The following is a 27,726-nucleotide window of genomic DNA, read 5'->3' as shown; positions in this document are numbered from 1 at the left end:
CCTTGTTTTTCAGGTAAGAAATATGACCAGTGGCCTTGGCGTTTTCAACCTAGGAAGGGTAGCATCAATTTGTCAACTTCTTCTTCAATGTGTAATGCGTGAAACAATCACACACCAATTTGGATTCACAGAGGTATTTATTTTAGACGTAAAACTTACAGAACATCGACAGCCAGGAAAAGAGTCTAGTCACTGGAGCAAGAGCCGGAACCAAGAACTGGAAGCAAGAGAGGGAGCAGAGGACTGCTGCTCTTTTATAAAGAGAAATAGACCTAGCCCCAGTGGGCTGGTATTTCAGCGGTTATTGACTGAAGGAGGGGAAGGTGCTCCCACAGCAAATGTGAGGCAATAAGTGAAAGGTTCAGAGCTCATAATTTGTCATATTTAAAACTGGAAGTCTAATTTTGAATAATGTTCATATTTAGTCATATTTTGTGAACAACTCTCAGTTAGTTATATCACGAATATCCTAAACTACTATACATTTCTTTATCATCTTATTGGCTAAGTTATCCTCTAAAATTTAGAAGGTTTGCTTTGCTTATGTGGGCTGATTTGGCCTAAAAAGAAAAAAAAAACATTTGAAATTTGGTTACAATAAATTGATGAAGTCAGAGAAAATTTATAAATATTATAAGAGTCTAAATAAAGAACCCCATACATGAGTAAGTCTATTTCTTTTCCTGGGGACATACTAGGCTCCACATGTAATATACATCACCAAATTGGGGGCACAAGACATACAAAGCATATTATTATTGGTTAGATGTATTTCTCAAAGGATATTGATTCGTTTTCCAAGCAAAGACACACTCAAATTGTCCCTCCTAGATCTCCCTTCATTAGAGTCTTCATGATCCATGAAAACTGGTTTAACCTCATCACCTCGTAAACCCTCCCACAAGGATAGTTCAGTATCTAGATCACTGGAGAAACAACATGACTAAAGGTTGCCCTTCCTATGTATGGTTTACTTGCTATACTACACATAATACACTTCTTATTCCTTCAAATGCTAGAGAAAAACATATTAATAGACACTTGATAACTGCTACTTTCCAGATGATGATAATTTTGTTCACTTACATGTTAGGTATGTTTGTAAAATGTCTTTTATCATTACATGCCCTGTGCACACATTTCTACGAAAATGCTTTAGAGATCTAAATGAGTCAGGAGAAGTTAAAATAAGTAAATACTACAAACTGGCATAGATAAATGTTGAAGAAAATTATTCTTTTATTTCCATTCAGGATGGGGCAAATATATATTGTGTCTGTTTCATTGCACATAGCTGTAGATTCAACAAACAAGGGTTTCCCAGAAAGGACTGGGGTGGTGTATGTAATAATCACCACTGGTGCAGTCTTCCTCTGTATATCCACATGCATGGACTTCTAGCATAAGGCCTGGCACAGGAAGGTCTCCATGTTAATATTCAGCTGAAAATGGAAATTCAGGTTGGCCCTTAAATCTAGAAAGACAAACAAATCATATGAGTTTTGAGTAACTTCTATGAAGCTATTATGCAAAAATACAAAATTTTATTTTCTGGTAATTCATAGTCTACCTTAAACATTATTTTATAAATGGTTGAACAAAAACTAAATAAATATAGCATATTATGCTCCTTCCCCTAAGACATACACAGAAAATAATATTTAAATTGTCAAATATAAATTTATCCAAAGAAGATAAATTCTTTTTTTTTAAAAAAAAAAAAGAGGACAAACTGTCCTTTTTCATTATACATGGAATCCAAGTTTCCACTCCTTACCCTCCTACCATTCCCTCCACCTACCTCCCTACTACCTCTATTCACTCCTCAGAGAGGGTAAGGCCCATTGCTTTGGGGAATGTCCATGGCCCTGCCTACTATATCTAGGCTGAGCAAGAGAATAGGTTTCCAACGAGAATTGGTTTCCAAACAGGATAGGTTTCCAAAGCGAATAGGTTCCCCAAAAGCCAGTACAGACAATAGGATAAATTCTGCTGCCACTGTCAGTGGGCCCTCAGTTTTCCTCAGCCCTGTAATTGTCAACCATATTCAGAGGGATTAGTTTGTTTCTATGCATGTTCTTTCCCAGTCCAGCTGGTTTAATTTCAAATCCTTAATGAAAGCAGAAACTAGTCACCTTGTTTTGAAAATAACAAGGCAAACTACACACTCTGCAACAAGAAATACTTCAGGGAGATATAAATAGGAGGCATCAATTTCACCTCAATTTTTACTTGATAATTTACTTGCTAGAAAACTGCAAGCACTCTACTAATCTTGATGTCGAAGTAGAAATAGTGGACTAGAAACATTTCTAAGTGGAGAAATGTTTTTGGCGCAAATGTGTTGTATGAGTTTTGATCCCCAGTGTCCACATAAAACTGGCCATGGTAGCATGCAACTGTAATAACTCTCCATGGTGACATAGAAAGTGGAAACAGAAAACTTCCTGCAAACTTACAGACAACGTGAAATACACAGTGGAAACAAGATATTCTGTCTCAAACAAGGTAGAAGGCAAGGAACACAATCACGGTTGCATGATAGATCTTTCCATTTTCTGTTGTCTTCTCTGATTTCTTTCAAGGATTAATAGTTCTTGTCATACAGGTCACTAGTTTAGTGTAGAAGTCATATTGCTTTGGGTTTGGATGAAATGTTCTATTGATATTTCTTAAGCCCCTTTGAGTCATAATATCTGTGAGTTCCTTTATTTCTCTGGTAAGTTTCTGTCTGGCAGACTTCTCAAGTGATAAAAGTGCCGTGGTGAAGTCTCCCACTATCAGTGTGTTGGGTCTAATGTGTGATTTAAGCTTAGTATAGTGTTTCATTTGCAAAGGACTGTACCCTTATATTTGCAGCATAGATGTTCAGAACTGATATCTCATCTTGATGGATTTTTTCCTGTGATGAATATGAAATGATCTTCTTCATATCTTTTGATTAATTTAGTTTGAAGTCTACTTTGTTATATATATTAGAATAGCTACCCCAGCTTGTTTCATTGGCACATTTGATTGGAAAGTCTTTCCCAAACCTTTTACTCTGAGGTAATGTCTGTCTTTAATGTTGAGGTATGTTTCTTATATGTCGCAGAAAGATGGGCTCTCTATTCATAACCAATCTGTTATATCTTTTTATAGGCAAATTGAGTCTATTGATATTACAGGATATTAATGACCAGTGATTGCTTGTTCCTGTTATTTTTGTTTTTGTTGTTGGTGGTGGTAGTGGTGGTGGTGGTGGTGGTGGTGGTGGTGGTGGTGGTGGTGGTGTGTGTGTGTGTGTGTGTGTGTGTGTTTCTATTCTTTGTGATTTTCTGGTGTGTGATTACCTATTGACTATGTTTTTGTGGTTATTGTAACTTCCTTGTATTGGTGTTTTCTTTCTAGTACTTTCAGTATGGCAGTATTTGAGGGTAGATAATGATTAAATCTGGTTTGTCATGGAATATCTTGTGTCTCTGTCTATCCTGATTGAAAGTTTTGCTGGATATTTTAGTCTGAGTTGGCATCCATGGTTTCTTATTTTGTTCATAATGCCTAGCCAGGACTTTCTGTCTTTCATTGTTTCCAATAAAAAGTGGAGTATAATTCTGATAGTTCTGCCTTTATATGTTACTTGGCCTTTTTCAGTTGTAGTTCTCAATAATTTTTCTTTATTTTGTATGTTTAACGTTTTGATTATTATGTTGCAAATGAACTTTTTTTTTTTGGTCCAGTCTATTTTGTGTTTTGTAAGCTTCTGGTATTTTCATGGGCTACTTGAAAATTGTCTGTCTTTAGGTTGGAGAAAGTTTCCTTCTATGATTTTGCTGATATATTTTCTTTGTCTTCGAATTGGGCCTCTTTTCCTTCAATTTTTATTATTCTTATGTTCAATCATTTCATGCTGTTCCAGATTTCCTGGCTGATAATTCCTGGATGTCACTGGTGTTGCCATGGTCTGCTGCACTGCTGAGGCTTCTCCCAATGGCCTGTCCCTTCTGCTGTACTGCTGAGACATCTCTTGGCAGACTGACCCAGAAAAGGTTCTGCAAAGTCTGCTCCTGGTGGCCTGGCCTACCCATCACACTGCTGAGGCTGCTCGAAGCAGACTGGCCTGCCTGCTGCACTCTGAACAAGCAATTTTTCAATATGCTAGCTCAACAATTCTCATATTTATGTATTTTTAGAAGTAATTTCCCAGTAGTTGAAGAAATACATATACAATTCTTCCATCATGGATGTAATAAGAATATCTTTCCTATTTATAGAGATAACTATGGGCATATAGAATTAAGGAAGAATAACATTTTTTGTCGGTTAAAAGTTCTCCTACAGGTGGCATTGTTTTCTACATTTTATAATGCTGTTCATAATTTTATTTTCTAGTACTTCTTAATCTTCAACATTGAGGTCTCTATATTCTAGAAAACCAAGACCAAGTGAGCTACAGAATTCATTAAGCCAGTCATTATAAACACAAACACAATACATAAAGACCTGAAGGAAAGGTGCTATATAAAAGATGTGGAACTTTTCAAACCATTGAAAACATTAAACTTCCTGAATTTAATAAACAATTTCACCTGGAGGAAATATCATAGACCACAAGATTGGCTCTCATGCATTTAAAATAATTAGAGATTAAGCAGGTATAGGTAAAATTACATGACATTGAATTAAAAATGCTTCAAGAAGAGTGTTTAAATGCCTCAAGTGTAAATCACAGGACAGATAAATTTGGAAGCCCACACAAAGAACAGAGACCCAGCACTGATGACACAGAAAACTGTCCTTGAAACAGGAGAAGAGCAGTAAAATGCATGAGGTCAGTACAAACCTGGGTCCACACCTCCTGCTTCTATCACAAAGGACAGAATTCACAGGAGGCTAGAAACAGAGGATAAAGCTCTTGTTTCCCTTCTGGTTTAACACGGTCTCTGTATTCCTTGCTTAAACTAAGGCAAATGATAACAATTATGTTACATCCACCTCAGAAAAAAAAGTTGAGAAAAAAACGTTTACTGAAATTACTTACTTTGTGAAACTTATGTATCGCACATTTTTATTCAGACCATCAATGACTTTCATGTCCTCCAAAGACAACTGAAAATCAAAAACCTATGAAAGAAATAGGAACTACATTATTATATTTACACTGTATATTTGTTAATCTGCCTATTCAAAGTGCACCAGACTAAATGATGCAGATAAATACTTAATATATTCAAGAAATCAAGAAAATAAACACATGCTCATCAAAAACATTTAAAGAAGTGATGAATACCAGATGTAGAAATTCTGGAAATTAATTCCTGAATTGAAAGGTATAGCCTCACACACAAAGGCATTAAATAATCTGAGGAAGAAATAAAGACATTATGATGACAAACATGATCATAATCAGGTTGTTAGATGGTTCAAAACAAAATAAACACAGTAGTTTAAATGTTTAACAAATTTCCATAGTAGTCATTGATACAGTTTTTTTCTTTATTTTAATTTAAACTATTTTCGTATATAACTATCAGTCATTCATTTCCCCTCCTTAAACTCTTTCCAAATTCTTCCCATCTTCCTACCTACACAATTTCAACACACACTCACTCACTCATAGAAAGAGACAGACAGACAGAGACACACAGAGAGATAAAAGAATCAAAGTAAACTAAAAATACATAATAAAAATAAGATGAAACAAAAGCCCAGAAAAAATATGGCATTAATTTTGTGTTGGTCAACTATTCCTGGGTATGCTGCCTGCCAGGAAATGGAGTTCATATATTCAGTGACACTCCTGTGAGAAAGCTGATTTCATCTTTCCCAGAAGATATCAACTGAGAAAAACTCCTAAGCGTCCAGGGGTCAGACCTGAAATTCTCTTTTCCCCTTTAGTTCTGATGATTTTTCTAGCCGAAACCTGTGTATGCTGCCACAATCCCTGTGAGTTCATATATGCATCAAGTCGACTGAGTCTAGTCTATGGCAATAAAAAGACTCCTAATGATTTATCTCTATACTTGTGTATCAGAGCATCATGCAACCCTCATCAGAAAAGCTTCTTCTTGCACTGGATGGAAACTGACATGGAGACCCAGAAATAGACAATGCACAGAGAGTGAAAGACTTTGAAGCTCTCTTCCTTTGGACTTTCCATTGAACTCTTCCCTCAAAGCTCAGAGATCTATGTGGAAGACAAGGCAGGAAGACTGTAAGAGCAAGAAACAGTGTCTGACTCCATGTAATAACGTCATTAACACAGTGATCTTCCATGCCTCAAACTTTAGAATAGTAATTTTTGAAATATCATTTCTAATGCAATTCAAAGTAAAAATTTTAGAAATCTTAATAATTAAACTCCAATTAAAAAGAAGTGACATCAAGAAAATTTTCTTGTATAAATTGTGGTCAAATCCTCAACAAGAAGGTCTCCTGTTGTTAACAAATGGAAAGAAATAAGATGAAAAAACCAAAAGTACTCATAAAAATAACACCAAGAAAAAAATAGCTAGCAATGTCTGGAAAATTAATCATATTAAGTAACAGGCACTTCTTGCAAACTTCCTCTCTTTTTGACACATCTGGCAGCTAATAAAACAACAACAGCAACAAAAGCTGCTAATAAAATAATTATATTTCTATGAGTCAATAAGAGAACAGAATAAATAAAATTCCTAAGTTTGAAATTAATAGAAGTTGGAAATGAATATAGTAAACTATTTGAATTATTGCAAGTTTCTAATGTTACTGTGGATTGAGCACTTCAAATCCAAGTCAAATAGAAAATAGTCACAATCTCCAAAATAATAAACTTAGTGCAATATCAACTTTGTCAAAAACACCCTGCATGGAAGTGGTCAAACTGATTGGATAAAAGAATAACCAATAAAGAATAACCAGAATATGTGTTCCATCATGTAAAAATGAACCTTAGAATATTTAGAAGATAGACTCATTAACAAAAGTAAATACATTCATTGATGATAGAAATGAATATAGTCATGGGACTACTGAAAATAAATTTTGTTACCCATTTTTAACATTTTTATATGTTTTAGTCAATGATTGAAATGACCAAAGAGTAATTCTATTGAAACTGAAAGGTAAGCTGGAAAAGACAGAGAATGACATTTTTGAAGATGACAGAGAAGAGTTTGATTTATTTTCACACAGGAAACCTTAACACCAGCCAACTACAAAAGAAATCCATGAATAATCTAAAAAATGGATAAAAGAAATTCCTTTTAATATTAGTATTTATTGTAAAACATGGTGAGAATCTAGATCTAGAAATGAGTTGTTTAACAAAAGGAGAAAGTCCTTTTGAATTTACAGAATAAAAAATGAAATAGACTAGAAGAAGATCTCTTTTTTGCATTTTCCAGAGTCTACTCTGTGTTAAATGAAATGATGTACCTTATATAAAATTAAACATGAAAAGACATAGAATTTGTAAACTACTTGGGGATTGTATAATATGAGGAGCACAGGCTGGCAGATAAACACTACAGAGAGGAGAAACCAGCTCCACCTTGGACAGTGCGGTCCTTACCCTAGAGCAGACACCTCACTGCTCCTCAAAAGTACGAACAACTTCAATGAAGAACAGGAGAGAGACTGACCAAGATTAGAATAATCTGACTGAAATTGGATCAGACCACACACATCTGTAACCATGAACTTATCAGCTGTAAAATTGACTATTCCAAAAGGGCTTGGATGTAGGTGTGCATTGATTTTACCACTGCTAGTATTAATAGTATAACTGATCTCCTATTTGAAATGAGCAGAGAAGTACTCTCATGGGAGCCAAGACATGAAAAACATAGTTTTATGACATGAAATGCATTCAAAGTGATTAAAGACCTGAACATTAAAATACACGTATTTATAGGAAAATACAAATAAACCACAAAGAAATTGAAAGATGAAAGTTGCCTAGGCTTACTTGCTTCATTTCAGAAAATGGAGAAAAGGGCATGCACCTAATTAAATTTAAATTACCAGTGTTATTCTGAAATAGACACCTAGCTGTAACAGCAGTCACCCTGTAAACAGTCATTCCTTCTGAGGAATAGTATTTAAACTCCCTGGAGAGATGCCCTTAAAGCACAGATACACTTAGAATGTAAGGGATACTGACTTGTGTTACAGGACTAACCACCAAGTCCATAGGATAAGTCTGTGTCGGTGCCTAACACCTGCAGCACCTCATCACCTGCATATTCTCTCTTATCCGCTTCTCAGTGAAACTCTTGGCCAGGACCACAATCCCACGCTGCAGCTGATAGCGAAGGGCGATCAGGGCTGGAGTTCGCTTGTATTTTTTTGCCAGGGAATCAAGAACTGGATCATCCAAAAGAATGGGGTTATTCTGCACTATCCTGGAAGGAAGGGAGAAATGTTAAATTTTATATCCTAACTCTTCGATTCTTTAGAAGACTTCTAACACATAGGAAGGTTGAATTACAGACCATGGTTTTTCCAAATTTAATGAATGGGGAAACTATAAAACCATTATAGACTTTTATTCTCCCCCAAAATGAAAATTTTTCTTGCTTAAGTTCCTTTAATAATAACAAGAAACAGTGTCATAAGATTAAAAACTCTTTAATCAACCTTGTTTTTATTTGATTTGATTATCATCGTCTATATTACCCTATATTTTCCCGTTGGCTTCCCAGAGCACTATAAGCAACCATTACAATGTCTTTTGACTTGCAGAAATCCAGAAGTTTTCTCTGGTTGAGATAAGGATGGCATTCTACCTGAGGATGAATGAAATAGAAATATGCCAAATTATATAAAATTCTATATTTAATGTAAAGAAAAATGTCAAAAATGTTTAAAAGATGAAATAGTTTAATCCATGTAATGAAATTTGAAATGGATATCTTGCTATCAGGCCTGGTATGGTGACTCATGACTACATTTTAGGAGGCAGAGGCAGAAAGATTACAATGAGCTTGAGGCCATTCTAGTCTACAAAATGTTTCAGACTAGCCTGGGTTACAGGTAAAGTCTATGTCTTATAAAACAAGCAAAATAAAATAAATGCCTAAGTAATAAAAAATAAATAAATAAAATTAAGTGGATAAGAAAGGGGAAAAAGGAAAATAAAGAAAATACAATCATCTTCAAACGTGTTTTGGAAGATGGTAGATGTTTGTGTGTCTATGGCACAGTGAACATGAGGTGATCAGAAGATTTTTGCATGGCGATTTCTTTCCTTCTACCATATGGGTCCCAGGAATCAAAGGATTTGGAGATAAGACTCTTTATCCACTGTGCCATTCTGCTATGACCATGATTAAAGAAGTTATTTGATTTATAGTTATTGTGCATAATGAGGAATTTCAGATACATTTTCATAAAGTATGTCATATATTTTGAGCATATTTACCCTTGCTCCACTTCCTCCTCTCCTCATGTACACTTCCATTAAATGCTTCAGAGCTACACGGTTATATTTAGAACTTATGTTGTAGGGAACAGTTGAAGAAGCAGCATTTTTGAAGGAAAATGAGCTCTATATCATGCTTCATGGATGGAAATACTAGCTTTTGCTATGATGAGCCATGGCTGGTTCCCTTTGTGGAACATGAAAAGGATTCACTGAATTTTCATTATTAAATACAAAACTAAAACAAAAAATGATAAAACTCCATTAGGAATGGAAAAGAAACAGTTTGTGGATTTATTAACAGTGACATTTATGTAGATTTTGGCATTAAAATGAAAAATAAGAATACCCAATACAGATATGAACATAAAATCAAAGTAAATAATTTCTTACTAAAGTACAAAAAAAACTAAAGTAAAGAAAGGAATTCTGAGAGTCAGAGAAATAGTCTTCCCCAGGGACTATTGATTATGTGGAATCAAATGATCAGTCCTAAAAATCTACACATATAAATAACATTATTCAGACTGAGAAAGCTGTATCATTAATTTATAAATATGTATGTACAAACACATCATATCCATATCTGTATATAACAACAATTAATCAAAATTAAGGTTATGAACTGAATTTGACCAAGGAAACTAAGTATGTAGTGAAGAAAGAAAAGGAGAAATAAGAGAGATAAACACTCTGCAGCAATCATAATAGTGGTTTTCTTTCTCAAAATACTTATAATGAAAATTATGAAAGATTATCCCATCTTCTAGAAATAATTTTACTAGACTAATATTCCAAAAAGTGTCTCAGATAAGGAATGTTAACATAGAAGATAAATATCAAATAGGATTTCCAAACAACAAAAAATTGACAGAGACAAAAATCATTGATTAATCTAAAACCTGACATGAATATTGGTCAAGAAACATACACCAAATATGTGTATGATTTAGGTCACAATTTATAATAAAGAAACGTTACCATTTCCCTTAATGCTGCTAAGAATAACTCCAGGGAGAAGACTAGCAAAATGAATCTACTTTAATGCTTTATTTTATGGCAGAAGCCAGAAAAATTGAAAGACACTAGAGAACAAGGTCATCTCAAAGCTTCAGTTTACATTTCCAATGTTATTTCTTCCCTCCACTTGGCACCTCACAGTAGTAGAGGAAGAAAGGAATGGAAAGGAAAGATTGGGGGCTGAGGATCCCCACCTGGTTGCACACAGGCTTGTGCTTGAGCCCTGACATGTTAAGAATCATCTCCAGCTGCCTGCGGTTAAAGTTGGACACCCCAACGGATTTGGTCAGTCCTGCATCCTTACACTTCTCCATGGCCTAAAGAGGAAAAAATGCCAACATATAAACTAATATAAGTGGAAAACTATAATGTCAGAAACAACGTTGTAAGAAAATAAAAATGGACCTTTATGGCATTAATTTTTAGGAAAAATAAAACAGTAATGAAAATGACAGTATCAATCATTAAGAGAACCCTGAATGACCCTTAGTCAATTAGACTATTTGTCATAATTTCAGTCAAACGTTCCCTTCATTTCTATTATATCACTGTTGTGTGCGGTCCCCACATCTTAAGTAAATAAACATTTATGAAGTTCATTAATTTTTACAACACAGATTTTACACCTCACTCTCACAAGTGGAGTTCTGACATTACTCTCATTCTCTACTTTCACTGTGCCCTCTCTCATCCAAGTACTCGCCTTCCAGATGGCACACAGATCCACTGTGTCAAATATGTATTGTCCATTCTCATCTGTTGGAAGATAATTTTCTCCTGGCTGAAATAGAGACAAACATTAAAGTAATCTCTCAACAAATGCATTTGCTCACAATAACAAAACTCACTGATAAAGAGAGGGCTATGAATATAACTTCCAGCAGATGGGTGTATTATATTTCATTTAATACTGGTCTTATGGGGTTTTTTTTTTTTGCTTGTTTTTTGTAAGATTTATTTATTATATATACAGTATTTTGCCTGCGTGTACACCTGAATGCCAGAAGAGGGCACCAGATGTCATTACAGTTGGTTGTGAGCCACCATGTGGTTGCTGGGAATTGAACTCAGGACCTACGAAAGAGCACTCAGTGCTCTTAACCTCTAAGCCATCTCTCCAGCGCCTGTTCTTATGTTTTGAATGTAAAGTTGTAAAAAATGTCCTTAAGTTCCCTGGTTCCTTTAAAAAAGCAAGTAATTTCATTTTAATAAAGAACTAGTTTCTGGTTACTTAGACTATCATGCTTGACTTGTGTTTCTGTTCAGTGCCATTTTCACTTAGGAACTGATACGAATATTTCAGTGATCTCCACCAACAATAAAGTTCACTTTTGACCCATGGCAAACAAGAAGTCTTCCCCATGTTCCTTGCTTTTTGTCTTCAGTCCCGACAAATATGCCAAAGATGGCACAGCTTGTTGTATTTTGTTTGCTCTTTTGTGTTTGTTTATTGTGTGTGTCTGTGTGTGTATCACAGCTGGAGGTGCTGATAAACACTTGAAGATGGTGTCAGGTTCCCTAGAGATGGAATTACAGACAGTTAATGAACTATCTGAAGTGGAGGCTGGAAACTAAACTCAGGGCCTCTGCAAGACCAGAAAGTGCTCTTAACCACTGAACCATTTGTCTCTCCAGCTCCAGACTGGTGTATTTTAAATATCATTTTGATGATGCAAAATACCTAGAAGTCAACAACTGTCAATGAACTAGAACTTCAAACTACCTAAAGTCTAAATTTATCACCAGTAGAAATTGTTGAAATAAAAACTAAGCAAATTTGGAGTTGGAAAGATTGTTCAACAGTTAAAAGACCTTGCTGGTCTTCCAAAGGAAACAGGTTCAATTTCAAGCACTCATATGACAACACATAACTGTTTATAACTCCCATCCCAGGGAACTCAATGCCATCTTCTGGCCTCTTTGGGTACCACACACAAATTTGGTGAAAACATGTTCAGGGAAAACAATCACACATATGAAATAATACCAAAATAACTTTTAAAACAAATGAGCAGATTTATAATAATACACAGGTCAGAAATTAAAAAAGCAAAGACACTTTTAAAGATTACTTAGAATACCAAATTCAAGGCTTAGGCTATTCATTCACATAATCCTATTAACTCCTTTGCATAAATTATAAGAATTTTCTAAAATTAACCAAATGCTGTTTTAAAACTTTATAGAAGTGGAATTCAACCAATCAGGAAAGTGTTAACATTAATGAAAAAAAAATTTCGTGATCCCATCTGCATACCTTGAGAGACACTGGGAAATGAATGAGGTACAGGTCCACATAATCCAACTGGAGTTTCTTCAGTGACTGTTCCAAGCAAAGCTGCACCAGCTCTGGACGATGAAAAGTACACCAAAGCTATGAAAGATGAAGAAAGGAATTGACACTGTATTATAAAATTTCAAGAGTTTGCTATGTAAGTTTACTTATTAGAGACATTTTTCAAGTGCTGTGACATTGATGACCATAGGACAAACTATTCCTATTCCCCTTGAATTTTATTCATTTTATCTATCCACAGACATCTCTTAAATGTTTGTTCATTTTAACTTACTCTTGGATATTACTCAAGTCCCAAAACTTTCATCAAGAAATTATAGTGTTTATCATAAAAATTTAATTTTGCTGAATTAAGAAAACAATTTTGGATTCTAATATACTATAACATTTCTTACATAAAGTTCATTATGGTGTGTTGTGTTATATTAATATATATGAAGTAACTCTAACCTCACTCATAACTATTGTTTGTAATGTAAATGACCTCATTCACCTTACATAAATGTCTTCGCAATGTACCAGGATTCCCAAGAATACTATGGGAACAGTCACTTTATAATAAATCAGCAACCATGAAGGAACTGTTCTCTAGAACATCATGGTTACTGTTTCTCTATGTCTAAATAGCCATTTAAAATTTTTCCAGAATGACATATTGTGTTATCAGCAGGAAAATGTGGTGGTCTGCATTTGCTCACTCTGAATTGTTAGTTGGGGTCTCAGGTTTTAAATGATTGGTTAAGGAATAATTATTGCCACTTGTGCTTTCATCCTTCATTATCATCACAGGAATAGGAAGCAATGCTGCTATGTCTATGTAAAAAGAAGCTGAATAAAAGTATACAACCTCAAAATAAAGCATGGAGGGTTAGAGAGACGTGTTAGCAAGACAGTGATTGTAGATAGGCCTGATTTGGTTCCCAGCACCCATGTGACAGATCACAACCTTCTTTACCTCCAGTTCTAGGGGATTTGATGCCTGCTTCTAGCCTCTGCTGGTATAAAGCTCACTCATGGTACATGTAACATACATGCAATCAAAATACAAATACACATACAACAAGTAAATATTTTTTAAATCACACGTGGATAAAATCGGATAGTCTAAAAAATAAGTTACTGGACAGTTTTACTAGACGGGTAACAAGCATTTAGAAAGATTTTAAAGTATCATTTTAGGTTAATTTCCGGTTTCTTTATTTCAATTTCCTCCCAGTAAAGAATGCCATCATAAGAAAAAAAATCAACATATTTATATGGCCTGAACACTCACTTTGAGATCACAGCCTTTGGCAACAACAAAAACCCCAGTAACAGCTTGATTTGGAAATGTGAGAATTTTTAAAAAATGTAGAACAATGCAGTTTTGTTTTTATAGGAAACTACATACAAAAGAAACATCAAAATACAAATGCAGAGCACATAGTCATGTGCTACATAACAAAGTATTTGTGAGAAATGATCCACACATGCAATGGTGCTCTATAAGACTATTGTTGAGCTGAACTACTCCCATTGCCTAATGACGTCCTAGCCATCATAACGACATAGCACAACACATTACTCAGAATTCTGTGGTGATAGTAACAGTTTCAGATAAGTATAATAGACACAATTATATACAGCCTATAAAGAAAAATAATGATAACTGCTGAAAACTTATGGAGGTACATTCATAGATTTCTTACTGTTTTTAAGATTTCTGTTCTACTTATAACAACAATATCTTTACTGAAGAAAGTAAGAGTGTAATATGATTGCCCAATCAACTCAATGTGGAAAAATTCATGCCTAATTTGTTTATATATCTGAATGGAAAATATTTCAAGATCCATTTTTCCTAGTTATAGGATAAGTAACTTATTATAGAATTGTATATATATAATATTTTATAGTTACATAATAAAAACACATGTTTATATACTATATTTGATTGTTATATAATAATAATTATACAATATAATATCATGTATCCTATAATTAATTGTATCTTCTTTAACAGCAAAAGTATATTCTTATAATATTGTATTTATTGATAAAAGAGAGAACTAGTGTTCTGGTATTGAGAAATTTTATAGTTATTCATGCAATCAATAAAAATAGCCAGTTTTTCAGTTCATTTTAAATCATGCTCTAGTGAACTGAGACTCAGAACAAAAGAACTCTAACACCCACTGAAAAATTTAAAGACACTGATGAGATAGTTAAAGCTAGCAACTTTCTCTATAATAATGGCCAATTTTGGTATTCCACTACAATTCACTGATCATATAACATCCCTTCAGGACATCACATTTTATTTATTTGTCAATACCTTTGTTGTGTAAAATATATCTTCTCTTTTCACAGTGCCTTCTGCAATCTTGCTTCGGATGGCCAGCCCTACCTCCTCTTCATTTTGATACATAGAAGCAGAATCAATATGCCGGAAACCTGTATCTATAGCTATTTTGGTGGCTTCTGTAACCTTAGCTTTGGGTACCTATAAGATCAACCAAAAGCAGTATTTAGAGATAGATATGACTTAGTATTTTTAAGGCATAACAACAAAACATCTTCAGCATAAAGCTTCCCCATGTCTTCAGTGAGGTATCCATTTGCAGTGAATAATCCAACCAAGTCTGTCTAGACCTCTTCCACTGAGTCACAAGAGTAAGAGTACCCAGGAACCAGTCAATTTGTCCAGTTAAATACATATAATTGGCATTAGGGTCCCCACTGACACCACAGGAAATTATGTGTGCTAGAAGGATGCCTATGTATATGACACCATACATTTTATAAAAGTAAAAGGGCATGAGACCACACAAAGAAGAAACACTATAGACTCTTCTATGAGCTTTCTTCCAGGGAAGTGAAAAAGAATACATCAAAGTACCTAACACTGAATTTACAAAATAAAAGTATTTAAATATAAATGATTTAGTTCTCATTTCTAAGCTGTTAATTTGTAGCTTGATAAATAACCCCTAGTTCATCCCAGATGAAAGAATGCACACATGAGTCCTACTGTTTACATAGACAGTTCATGGAAAGTTTTCATCCTTGTTATGAAATGAGAAGATTTCAACATTCCCAGGGATCATCTAAGGTTCAATTTCTCAACAGAAATTTGAAAAAATAGAAATATGATATAAATTGTTTTCACACAGACATTTTTTGCATAAAAATAATAAAAACTCTCAGCAAGATTGTACTCAAAGCACAAATCCTCGTCTAGAAAATTAAGGACATTGTACATAAAAATATTTAGGGGCATGTCCTCGTTTAACCTACAGTTTCTTAGTTTATAGGAATTGTGATTTAATAAAAAAAAGCAAGCTTTTATTTAATTGGCTAAATTTTATTAAAATCTATACTGCATTAAAGAAGGAAAATGAAATAGCAATGTAGTGAACATATAAGGAAGTTTGCATTGCTAAGTAAAATTCAGGGAGATACAGGAAAAAGTAGATATTTTCCACAACATTTGTTGTTTTATTTAGAATTTCTATTCCTGTGATAAAACACCAAGACCAAAAGCAACTTGTGGATGAAAAGTTTTATTTCATCTTATAACTCTCAGATCACACTCCATCACTCAACAAAGTCAGGGAAGAAACTCTAGGGAAGGTGCGTGAAGGCAGGAGCTGACTTAGAGGCCATGGAGGATTGTTGTTTGCTGGCTTGCTCCTTTTGACGTGCTTAGTCTACTTTCTTAAGGAACCCAGGACCACCACCAGAATGCTACCACCCACAATAGGCTGAGCCCTATCACATCAATCACTACCTTAAAAAGAAATTTTCTAAAGTCAAATTTTATGGAGACAATGTCTTAGTTGACAATCCCTTCTATCAAATGTACTTGACTAATGTCAAGTTGACATCTTTAAAGCACATCAACAAGAAGAATACAGTTTTAAAATGGATAAATATATAAGCATACATCTCAGAAAAAAGAACCAGGGCTTGCCAACAAGCACTTTTTAAGAGTTTAATTTGTTTCAGAGAGGCTGCATCCTGCAACTGGAGAAGAAACAGAGACCTACAGCCAAATATTAGGCCCAGCTCAGAGAATCATGTTGAAGAGAAGGAAGAAAGCTTATAGAAGACAGGGAGATCTAGGACCTCACAAGAAAACCCACAGAATAAACTGTGCTTCTCACAAAGGAGCTGACAGTGTCTGAGCTGACTAGCAATGATCCTTCATAGGACTAACCTAGAACCTCTGCATATATATGACAGTTCTGTAGCTTGGTCTTCTTATGGGATTCCTAAAAGTGGAAGCAAGGGCTGTCTCTAACTATTTGTCTGACATTTGGGACCCTATTCCTCATATTGGGTCACCTTGCCCAGCCTTAAGACTTAGGGAGGTACTTAGTCTTTCTGCAACTTGATATGCCATGACTTTTCGATCTCCATGGGAAGCCTGCCATTTTCTGAAGAGACATAGAGGAGGAGTGAACTGGGTGGGTCAGGGGGTTGTTCTGTGAGGGAATGCAATGAGAAAAGGGGAATACTCCAGTTAGGATGTGAAATAAACAAATTTAAAATAAAAAAAAAACATGCTCAGAACTCAGTATCATTGATTTTCCTGCAGTGCTCTTGAAGGCTTGATTTCATTCTTTCTCCCTATTTAGGATAGAGAAAAATGGAAGGAAAAACTAGTGCCCTCAAATTCTCCTGCAAAACTCATGTAACAGCCCTGATGCTGAGTGCATTCTGCCTTGTCCTTGTACAAGGAACAGTTCTACCATGGTAAAACAAAGAAGCAGGTTAGCCCAACTAAATCACATCAGAACTCAATGACTGCACATACCATAACAATCCCACTTAGCCAAGCCAAACATTCTTTTTTCTTGAACCCTGAGCCCCTTATGTTGTCCTTACCCCTTGAGGTACATAGGTACCAAAGCCCAGTACAGGGATGAAGTGACCATCACTTAGTCTCACTGTCTGCTGTTTAGAATTCATGCTTCTAGGTCCTCCAACAAAGAAGATATTATTTCTGTCTTTATAGGGCAGCAAATATGTGCTTGGCCCAGTCCTGACTGTCTTGTAATGAGTAACTAATTGGAAGGGAAAATAAAATAATTTTTTCTGGTGTAATGCGGGTGGGTGATAATGGGAATAGGAGGGGTGAGGGAAGGAGGAGGGAGGGAGAGAGAGAGTACTGGAAGAAATGACTGGAAAAGTGGGTCATTTCAGGAGCAAGGTAGAAACATGGTGTAATGGTAACTTCCTGGAATAGACAAGGGTGAACCTACTAAGACTCCTAGCAATGTGATATATGAAATCTGAACATGCCATCCTCTGTAACCAGGTAAGACTTCCAGTAGAGGGACTAGAACACCAACCCAGTCACAAAACCTGTGACTTATAACCTGTTGTGCCTACAAGATATGTTGGGGAAATGGTGGCTCAGAGCTTGTGAGAGTGGCCAGCCAATGATTGGTCACACTTTAGGCCCAAGCCACAAGAGGGATCCTAAGACCAACATTGTCTTGATGGTCAGGATCCAGAAACTGGATGGCTCAGAGACCTAGGACTGAATCAAACATAACTGAAAATAAAAAATTCAATCAAACAATTTCTAATAATATTTTGCTATACTTATAGAGCTATGTCTAACCCAAATGTCATCAGAGAGGCTTTCTCAACAGCTGATGGGAGCAGATACAAAGACCCACAGTCAAACATTAAGCAGTGGTAGGGAACTCAGGAGAAAACAAGGAGGAAGATTATCGGAACCAGAGAGGTAAAGAACACCAGGGAAATATAGCCCACAAAATCAACAAAGCAGGGCTCATAGGGGTTCACAGTGACTGAATTAGTAATCACAAAGTCTTTGTGAGTTTGTACAAGGTCTTCCGCATGCATGCTATGGTTGTTTGTTTAGCTTGGGGTTTTTGTTGAACTCCTAATAGTAGGAGTGGAGGGTATCTCTGACTCATTTTCCTACTCATGGGACTCTTTTCCTCCTACTGAGTTGTCACAGCCAGTCTTGAGATGAGGATTTATGCCTAGTCTTATTGCATCATGCTATGTCATGATTAGTTGGTATCAGTTCTTTTCTGTATGAAAACAGAGGCACAATGAATATGGGGGAGAGGGGAGTTTGAGGGTCTGGGAAAAGGGGAACAAAGGGAGACTTCAGTTGGGATGTACTATTGCTACATCCACAGCTGTCTCGCCAGTGTAGCAGAAATGCTGACTAGGCAGGCAAATATTGCTGGAGGATTGGGATCCGCACTCCACGGAGATGTGGCTGCCCCGTAGCAATCAGTTGTGGTGTAATGCCAACTGAGTCGCCATTTGTACTGACTCGACTTCGCTGTCCTTGGAGCCATAAAGTGTGTCTTTTCCCTTGTCTGTGTGTCCTTTGTGATCCTTGCATATTGCTATCAGATCAGACTATTCCAGGCAGTTGCAGATATAAACAAGACTGCTGAGGACATTTTTGAATTCGGCTCCACTATTAATTAAAGCCTTAAAAAAGTAGCCAGTTCTGGGAATTGCCAAAATCATCATTAGGACAATTCCTTGATGATGTGGAATAAAAGGAGTTAATCTTAGCAGGAAAAACCTTAAAAACCTTCTACAGGAAAACAGCATTAGGCAACCTTCCTTATGGCCAGAAAACCTAGGCTAATTATAACATCTGACCCTGAGAGTCGGGAAGGAAAGGGAGTTGAGATTAATGGTATAAAATGAATTTCAGACAAATTTGAAATCATGTCTTTAAAGTTTCCTAGCAGAAAGTTTTCCCAGAAAGATAGTAGCCTTTTTCTTTCTCACCCAGACACACAAGGTCACTTAGCTGAGCCCAGTCAGCCACCTAGTACAAGCTAAAAAAAGGTGGCCTAACTCAAGAACAATGGTCTCTCTAATAACAAGGAAAAAGAAAGGTAACTTTACAGAATGTGAGGAAGCGAAAGTCCTTGTACTCATGCCAAAGCATCTTTAAAGATTCTCTTTGTGAAACTGTTTTATGCTGTTCTTTTATATTTTATGATCTGATGATGTATGCCTTTGCCAAGTTCTTTGTTTATAATAATATAAAAACCTCGCACTGAATAAGTAAAGCACAACAGCATGTCTCAAATCCATTCAGAATGGTCTGTTTGTCACTTTCCTCGCCGTATCCTGATTTCTCCTGTGCCTTCGCCCTGATTCCCCCACGGTCTGAGTGGCTCCCCTGAGCCGGTCCGTAGCATACTATATGAAAGAAATATAAATAGAAAATTATGCTAATTTTGACAAAGGAAAGGGAGGGGAGAACTGATTATATTATACTATGGACTCAAAAAATAAAAGAAATTTATAAATAAATTGTTGATCCATCTTTGATCTAACATAGTTGGGGTAACAAACCAATATCTAAATTGGCTAAGGCCAACTCCATGAGATGAAACTCCTAAATGACACTGCTTGGGTGTCCGTGTTCCAAAGACCAGATAACCCAGAGACCTACTGTAAAACCAGATACTACTGGGCTTAAAAATCAAAAAGTAGTGATAAAATTACTCCTAATAATATTCTGCTATACTTATAGATCATTGTGTTACTCAGCCTTCAACAAAGAAACTTCCACCTACAGCAAATGGGAACAAATACAGAGATCAATACCTAGACATTACTCAGAAAGAAAGAGACTTTGGAACACGCAGTCGTAAATGGGATGTCTCCATCAAATCCATCCCCACTAATCTCAGGGAATCATGTGGAAGAGGAGGCAGAATATATGAGCCAAGGGGATAGAAAAGAAAGAATCCTCTAAATCAGTCAAGCAAAGCTCATATCATCTCACAGAGAGTGAAGGAGCAAACACAGGGCCTGCACAGATTTTCACCATGTCCTCTACCATACATATCATAGTTTTCAGGATTTTATTTTTATAAGATACCTGAGTATGTGAACAAGTAGGTCTCTGGTTCCTGTGCCTCCTCTTGAGTTTTTTTCCTTCGAATGATTTGCCTTGTTTAACTTCAATGTGATATTTTTTTGTCTTGTACTTTATTTTGTTCTGTTTTGTTATCATTTAGAAGCCTTTCCTTTTCTAAGAGAGATAGAGTGTGCCGTGGGACAATGGTTTTACTCTGTAAAAATTTGTATTTTGTACCTATTTAATAAAATGCTTATCGACCAGTAGCCAGGCAGGAAGTAGATGGGGTGATCAGACAGGAAGTAGAGGTAGGGCTATGAGAACAGAATTCTGGGAAGAAGAGGGATTTAGTTTGCAGTCATCACCAAGATGCAGAGAAAGCAAGATGAGAATGCCTTGATGAAAAAGGTACCAAGCCACCTGGCTAACACAGACAGAAAATATGGACTAATACAAGAAGAAAGGCGCTTAAAAGAAATCCCACACTAGCTCAGAATTGAGAATAATAGAGAGTTATTTATTTATGGGTAGACTCACAAATCACAACCCTCTGTTGGAACAGGGACCAGCAACCGAATCCCACAGCTGAAAAAGAGGCCGGATATGTACTTTACATTGGCATAAATAGTATAAGAAGCCACGTCCAAGTGGGTGAGTAACTTAAAGGCTACTGGTGGTAGGAATTCCTACAGCCACTCCCCCTTTCATTTAAATAAGAGAGTTCTAAGCCTAATACAAAATTATATACAATAAAAACAAATATATCAACAAGAAACATGTGATAAATGATTCAATAATTATTCTAGCCTAATGAGATTATATCTTGTATAATAAATAACTTGGCCAAGTCATGAGAGGAAAGTAACTACAACTATCTAGTCTTCAATCCCATCGAAGATCTAAAAAGGGAAATAATATTACTTGAGAAAGCAGAAAGTGTAATCAAACAACTTCCAAAATGTACAACAAATGACAGAGACAACTGGCTACCTGGGCAATCACCCAATATCTCATTTTCAGTGTTGGAACAACCAACTTTGGCTAAGGCCTAGAGTAACTGACACACCATTTTCAGAGGCAAGAAATTTTTCAAAACCATCTTACCCTGTCTTGACAAGATTTGACAGTCTTTTTTCTTGTATCCTGCTTGTCCTGTCTAGACAGCGTGCATTTTGTCAGTGGCCAATGCTTGGGCAGTTTCTTGCCCAAAGGCCACTTTTGCAAAAGAAGTAAACAAGCTCCAAGTGGAGTGTCGCTGGTGCTCAACATTCTCTCTGGAATAGATCAGAACTGTCAGGAACAATCACGTCTTACTTCAACATAATCCTAAATTATTTAAATGCCATATTCTACAGCTCTTTGAAGTGGTTGAAGGTTACCTATATATGCAGAATACAATCTCTATGTATCTAAAGAACCTGAATTGTCTAACTGTAAGTATGACAAACATAGAAGACTTTTTATCTATATTTCTTAAAAAACTATATAACTTAAAGTCTAAGACTTTATATTAGAATATTATACAATAAACAAATGTGCTACAAATGAGGACAATGACCTCAAAATGTAAACAATGTATAAGCATCTTGATCAGGGATAGAAATGTACATTGCAATATGATAAATATATCCTAAAATTGTATCAATATACAAAAAATGTTTTAAACAGAGGTAGAAGCATGCATACATATAATATGACAAAATAATTTTGCCTAGACATACAAATATTGCAGACAAAAATAGTAACATATTCAATATAATTTAAGTTTGTATCAATATGCAAGAATCTATACCAATGTAAATCGCCTATAAATAATTCCTCACCAGTATTCACTGTATTTCTCATTATTATTATTAGTGTAAGTAAGCTCACATTAATCAATTATCCCATCCAATTCCCAATTTTTTTCAAAGAGATCCCTGAGCCTACATAATTTCCTCCCCAACCCCCAACCCTATACCAATTATAACAACCCCTAAATTATGTCCCTAACCATAAGAACAAACTTTGTTGTGAGAAGAGACCTTGTCTTCTATAATTATTTCCAGTTGTCATGGGGGCATGTTCTTTTTATAGAATCCTGTGAATGAAAAGTAATGGTTAAGTTCCAAGATTACTACTGTCTGGTATGATTGCAAAATAGTCTTTGAGTATTCAGCAGGGTTTTTCTAAGGTTTCTATTTGGATTTCTGGCCAGAACATTGTAAAAAAAAAAAGTGCATCATTTTAGCTAACCAAATTGAAACCATCTTGAGCTGCTGGTACTCAAAACAGGTCTTATAGTAGTGCTATCAGCATCAAGACATCATATCAACCAGATGCAGTTGTTGTTGTGAGGCCCTATCTTCTTCCTGGAAACATCAAAGGTTACAGCAGAAAAATTGATTGTTCATTGAGGAAAACTTAAGCATTATTTATATAGACATATATATTCAATGAAAGATATAGTAGAGACAAAATAGGTATGAGAAAAAATAAAAATTTTTCCTGGATTTTTTTTTCTTTTTTTTCACAGATCATGGCCCCTGACATGAGACAGAATCACTGAATTTTTATTTTAACAACATGCTTGGATATAGAGAAGGACAGAGCCAGTGTCCAATTCCAAAGTCAGCTTTGATTTTTAAATGAATCATGATTATTATTTTAGTTTATTTTTTGAGATTCTTACCCTCAGATTACAGGTCCTCAGAAGTCATAATTCTCTTCACTTTGTGATCCTATCAGGATAATTATCTTTTTCTCTTTAGGCATCTAGATGTCCAGGGTCTCTTGACCTTTTGAAGATGAATATTTTCCTGCAAAGACAAGAATAGAGCCCTTCCCCAGCCCTATGAGACTTCCTTACCACCCGTATGGTTCTCACCTGTATGGATGAGCTTTTATTTCTTTTTTTCAAGAGGTTTTCCCTTTACAAAGCAAATCTTTATTAATTTTGATGGTATCCTTAGTTTTTCTTCTCCTGTAGAAAGAAGAGAAAAACCATTTACCCAATGTAGCACATTTTCTGGTTTTTATTGTGAGGTCAACACATCCTTGAAATATACTGGCTAATTGAATTCAGAAGACTTTTCTATTATCCAATGCCACTCTGCTGCTATTGTCACTTTCTCATTAGTGTTAAGAAAATTAAAGGTTAATAAAGCATTATTCAATCTATTCCTGGGGTATTTCCCATCCCTTTCTGTTTGTTTCACATATCCTTTATACTTTTATTTTATCTTTCTAAAACTAACTGCCTAACCTGCAGGATTGTGTGGTATACCTATAATATGCCTAATATTATAATGAGCAAAAACTGTTCCATTTTCTTAGAGATATGCTGGATCATTATCTGTCTTTATTTGTTCAAGTATACCCAAAATGGCCATAACTTCTAATACATGTGTGATTACTTAATCAGCCTTTTATGAGCTCTAAGAAGTTGCCCATTGAAAACCTGAATAGGTGTCTGTGGTGTGGTGCACATATTTTAATTGACCAAATTCCGTAAAGTAGAACACATGCATCTGCTAGATCTCATTCCTTTGAGTACCCTTTGGGTTACTCCCAGAAGGTAAAGGTGTTTGGTTATAGAAAAAACAAGTAGAACATCTATTTATAATCACCTTAGCTCATTTTCATGTAATGGAAAGTTCTTTCTTTCAACCTTTGCTATTGACATGATGTTTTTTATGAAATTCCAAGGCTTGCAACATGGTTCTGATCAATAATTAATCAATTTTTGCATTACCTTGTGCTAGAAGACTTTACAGACCTGTAAGGAATTGGATGTGTCTTGTGTATATGGGACAAAGCCTATTCCTGATTAAATCTTGAAGCTGTAAGAATAAGAAAGAATATTCTGTATCATCTGGAATAAATTCAGGGATTTATATGAAAGACAACTCTTTATGCATATTGTGAATCAGTAACTGTATTTAGAGGTTCTTTATAAATCCCTTAGAACCAGAAGCAAGATGTGACTACCTCTCTGAATAAGGCACTGAGCCACGTGGCTAACAGACAAGAATAATGGGCTAATATAAGTTATAAGAGTTAATAAAAAGTCTGAGCTACTAGGTCAATTAGTTTATAAATAATGTAGATCTCTGTGTGATTCTTTTGGACTTAATGACAAGCAGGAACTGGGCAGGATAGAAACCTCAGACAATAGAATGGTGCACAACATGTGGACAACTGCATGCACAGAAAACCTGAGAGAGCTTGGTAAGTAATTCTAGATACAAAATAACAGTGTTAAGCATGGCTTATTGGTTGCAGCAATTTCTCTGGTCTCCTCTGCTTCCTAGAGGTAAGCACTCTCATTTTAGAGAGGGTTCCTGACTCTCTGCTTTAGCTGCAAAAACTTTGCAGCCCTCTTCAGAGACTCTGCCACAAAACACTTAAATGGTGTTTATGAATAGCCTACAGCATGCTTCTTGGTGACAGCACAGACCTTGAAACAACACCGTAAAGTTGTAGCAGTAGCTCCACCTGGTACCTCCACCATGATGTTGGAGTTTCAAAAAGCTAAGGAATGGGCTTGATCCAGCCATCAAAGCTATGGATTTAATCTTAGCCATATCACCTAGCAAATTAACAACTCATGTGATCAGAAAAAGAGAGATATACAGTAAAGATAGATTCAGATGAAGAAAACATCTAAATGGTTTACAGTGTGTTTAAAATTTATGTAGACTTGGGAGAAAAAAAGATAAAGCCCTTAAAATAAAGTGAGTAGTTGGGTGTGGCAACACACACTTTTAATCCCAACACTTGGGAAACAGAGGCAGATAGACCTCTGTGAATTCAAGGTGTAGTAACACACACCTTTAATCCCAACACCTAGGAGACAGAGGCAGACAGACCTTTGTGAGTTCAAGGTGTGGTAACACAAACCTTTACTCCCAACACTTGGGAGACAAAGGCAGACAGACCTCTGTGATTCAAGGTGTGATAGCACAGAACTTTAGTCCCTGCACATGGGAGACAGAGGCAGGCAGATTTCTGTGAATTCAAAGTCTCTTTGGTCTACAGAAGGAGTTCCAGGACAGCCAAAGATATACAGAGAAACACAGTCTTAAAAAGTCAAAAATTAAAAGTAAAAAATAAAAGAAATAGAATTTAAAGTAAAGCCACATAAAGATGGAAAATACAAAGAGAGTATGGATAGAGTATATTATTATGTTGTCTTTGAATTGCTTGACAGCTGAGAAACGAGCAACAGCTGCTAAAAGACATTTAAATATAAATACTGAGAATTAATAAAACATAAATATTTTGTAAATGCCTTGACTTCAAAAGTGAAGTCAAAAGATGTGTTACTTTGGATAAGATGTTTTGCTGTTGTTTCCACAGAAAATGAGAGACTATGGATTTATTCTGGTCTAAGAAAAATAAGGTTTGATCAAGGAAGACTCCTAAGAAATCTCCTGTAGGAGCAGATGGCCCAGATAGCAGCCTCAAGACTGCTGCCTGAGATGATCAAGCTTTAGAGGATATTCCTGTCATGACTTGAACATAATACTAAACTTTCTTTAGGTCCCCATAAGATTATCAGTGCCCCCAGGCAGCAGGAAGTAGCCTGGAAAACTACACCCACATGTCCACAAATGGACTATGAATACTTTCCTTTGTTTAGAATGTTGATTACAAGCTGCTATGGATAATGGTCAGGAGAAAAGACAAACAAAGAATATAAGACACAGAAAAAACATTAGCACCATGAGAATAGATACTGTTCTGCCTTCTGGACAGAATTATAAGGACTTTGTTCTACCTTATTTAAATTTTCTGATTTGCAATATGTTTTTCCTGATTTATTTGCATCAGAATAAAATGTACAGGCTCCAGTTATTTGGAGCATCACATACAATTTGAAAATTCTTGAAAAGAATCCAAGAAATTTTCTTTTTAAGGTTAAATCTTTCACTTTTGGGATAATTGCCATTGATTTCTCCAAAAAAAAAAAAAAAAAAGCACAAGCTCTTTCTCAGGATTCATTGTCTTGCCATAACTTTTTTTTATTTCATCCGTAGTAAAAGACTCTATCATCTCTGCTGAGTCAATACCTGCTAATTGACAAAGTCTCATTTACCTTTTATAATTAATTCAGAGACCTTTTCCACATAAGTTTTTCACTTTTACCTGGTTTATATGGTAAAAAGCGTCCATTCTAAAATAATATCATTTCTCTGCATTAAATTTCCTATTGGAGAAATTCTAGAGTGCAATGTGACTAGAATACAATTATGTTTTGAATTCACCCTACCATATGTGACTTCTGTAATTCCTCCTCAACTATTGTCAATTCCTTTTCTGCTTTAGCTATTAATTCTCTAGAAGTATTCACATCTTTATCACCCTCTAAGGTTTTTTTTTTAATAAATTATTAGATCAGGTGCTATCCCAAAAGTCGGTGGTAGACTGGAAATGTCTCCTAACAATCTTTGAAATTCATTAAGAGTCTGAAATCAGTCTCTTCTAATTTGTGCCTATTATGTTCTAATTTTCTGTAAACATATTTTATAACCTAGATAATTGACAGAATCTCCTCTCTGTATTTTTTCAGGAACAATTTGTAATCCCTATTTAGGCCAAACTTTCTATATTTCTTCAAACATTTTTTCTAAAATATTTTCATTTTAATTAGATAACAAAATGTCATCAGTATAATGGTAGAGTATAGACACAGGAAACTCCTTATGTATTATTTCTTATTGCTGACTAAGTATTGACAAAAAGTAAAGCTATTGAGCATTCCCTGTGGGTGAATGGTCCATTGATATCTCCTAGAAGACTGAGAATTATTATAACTAGACACTGTAAAGGCAAATTTTTCTCTATCCTTTTCATGTAAAGGTGTAGTGAAGAAACAATTTTTCAAATCAATAACTATAAGAGGCCATCCTTTTGGTAATAGAGAGGGCAAATGAATCCCATATTGTAAAGGACTCATAGATTTAATAACCTTATTGACAGCTCTTTGATCTCTCACCATTCTCCATTTTCCAGATTTCTTTTTTAACAAAAAATTCAAGAGAATTCCAAGGGCTCGTTGATTCTTCAATATGGTGAGCATCTAGTTGCTCTTGTACCAGCTTTTCTAAAGCTTTCAGCTTTTCTTCAGTTAGAGGCCATTGTTTAACCCATATTGGTTTCTCAGTTAACTATTTTAAA

At 35.4% G+C, this 27,726-nt stretch overlaps 1 protein-coding gene and 1 long non-coding RNA gene across 5 annotated transcripts; one reads left to right on the top strand and one right to left on the bottom strand.

Annotated features, from left to right (window-relative positions):
• Positions 1-1,215: 1,215 nt before the first annotated feature.
• On the bottom strand, positions 1,216-22,635 carry LOC125417336 (estradiol 17 beta-dehydrogenase 5-like). 3 transcript variants are annotated; one of them, XM_085699173.2, is made up of 10 exons: positions 22,572-22,635; positions 21,670-21,839; positions 15,016-15,183; positions 12,663-12,779; positions 11,109-11,186; positions 10,600-10,722; positions 8,641-8,750; positions 8,201-8,366; positions 5,021-5,103; positions 1,216-1,474 (listed from the first exon to the last, which is right to left on the bottom strand). In XM_085699173.2, exons 1-10 carry the CDS (start codon positions 22,618-22,620, stop codon positions 1,432-1,434), a joined length of 1,107 nt encoding a protein of 368 aa, XP_085555299.2. In that variant the 5' UTR covers positions 22,621-22,635; the 3' UTR covers positions 1,216-1,431. The 3 variants fall into 3 exon arrangements, with proteins under 3 accessions (XP_085555299.2, XP_085555301.2, XP_048316813.3); XM_085699175.2 differs by having other exon boundaries at positions 22,590-22,635; XM_048460856.3 differs by lacking the exons at positions 21,670-21,839; positions 22,572-22,635 and adding an exon at positions 17,571-17,722.
• Positions 17,832-23,724, top strand: LOC125417340 (uncharacterized). 2 transcript variants are annotated; one of them, XR_007237106.3, is made up of 4 exons: positions 17,832-18,003; positions 21,128-21,216; positions 21,921-21,998; positions 23,081-23,724. It is a non-coding gene; the product is annotated as an uncharacterized LOC125417340 (long non-coding RNA). The 2 variants fall into 2 exon arrangements; XR_007237107.3 differs by lacking the exon at positions 21,921-21,998 and having other exon boundaries at positions 17,835-18,003.
• The last annotated feature ends 4,002 nt before the right edge of the window (positions 23,725-27,726 follow it).

Source organism: Myodes glareolus, chromosome 14 (genome assembly GCF_982192425.1).
Source record: "Myodes glareolus chromosome 14, mMyoGla1.1, whole genome shotgun sequence".
Taxonomy (NCBI): domain Eukaryota; kingdom Metazoa; phylum Chordata; class Mammalia; order Rodentia; family Cricetidae; genus Myodes; species Myodes glareolus.
The sequence above is the reverse complement of the archived record's forward strand: the minus strand, read 5'-3'. Positions and strand labels throughout refer to the sequence as shown.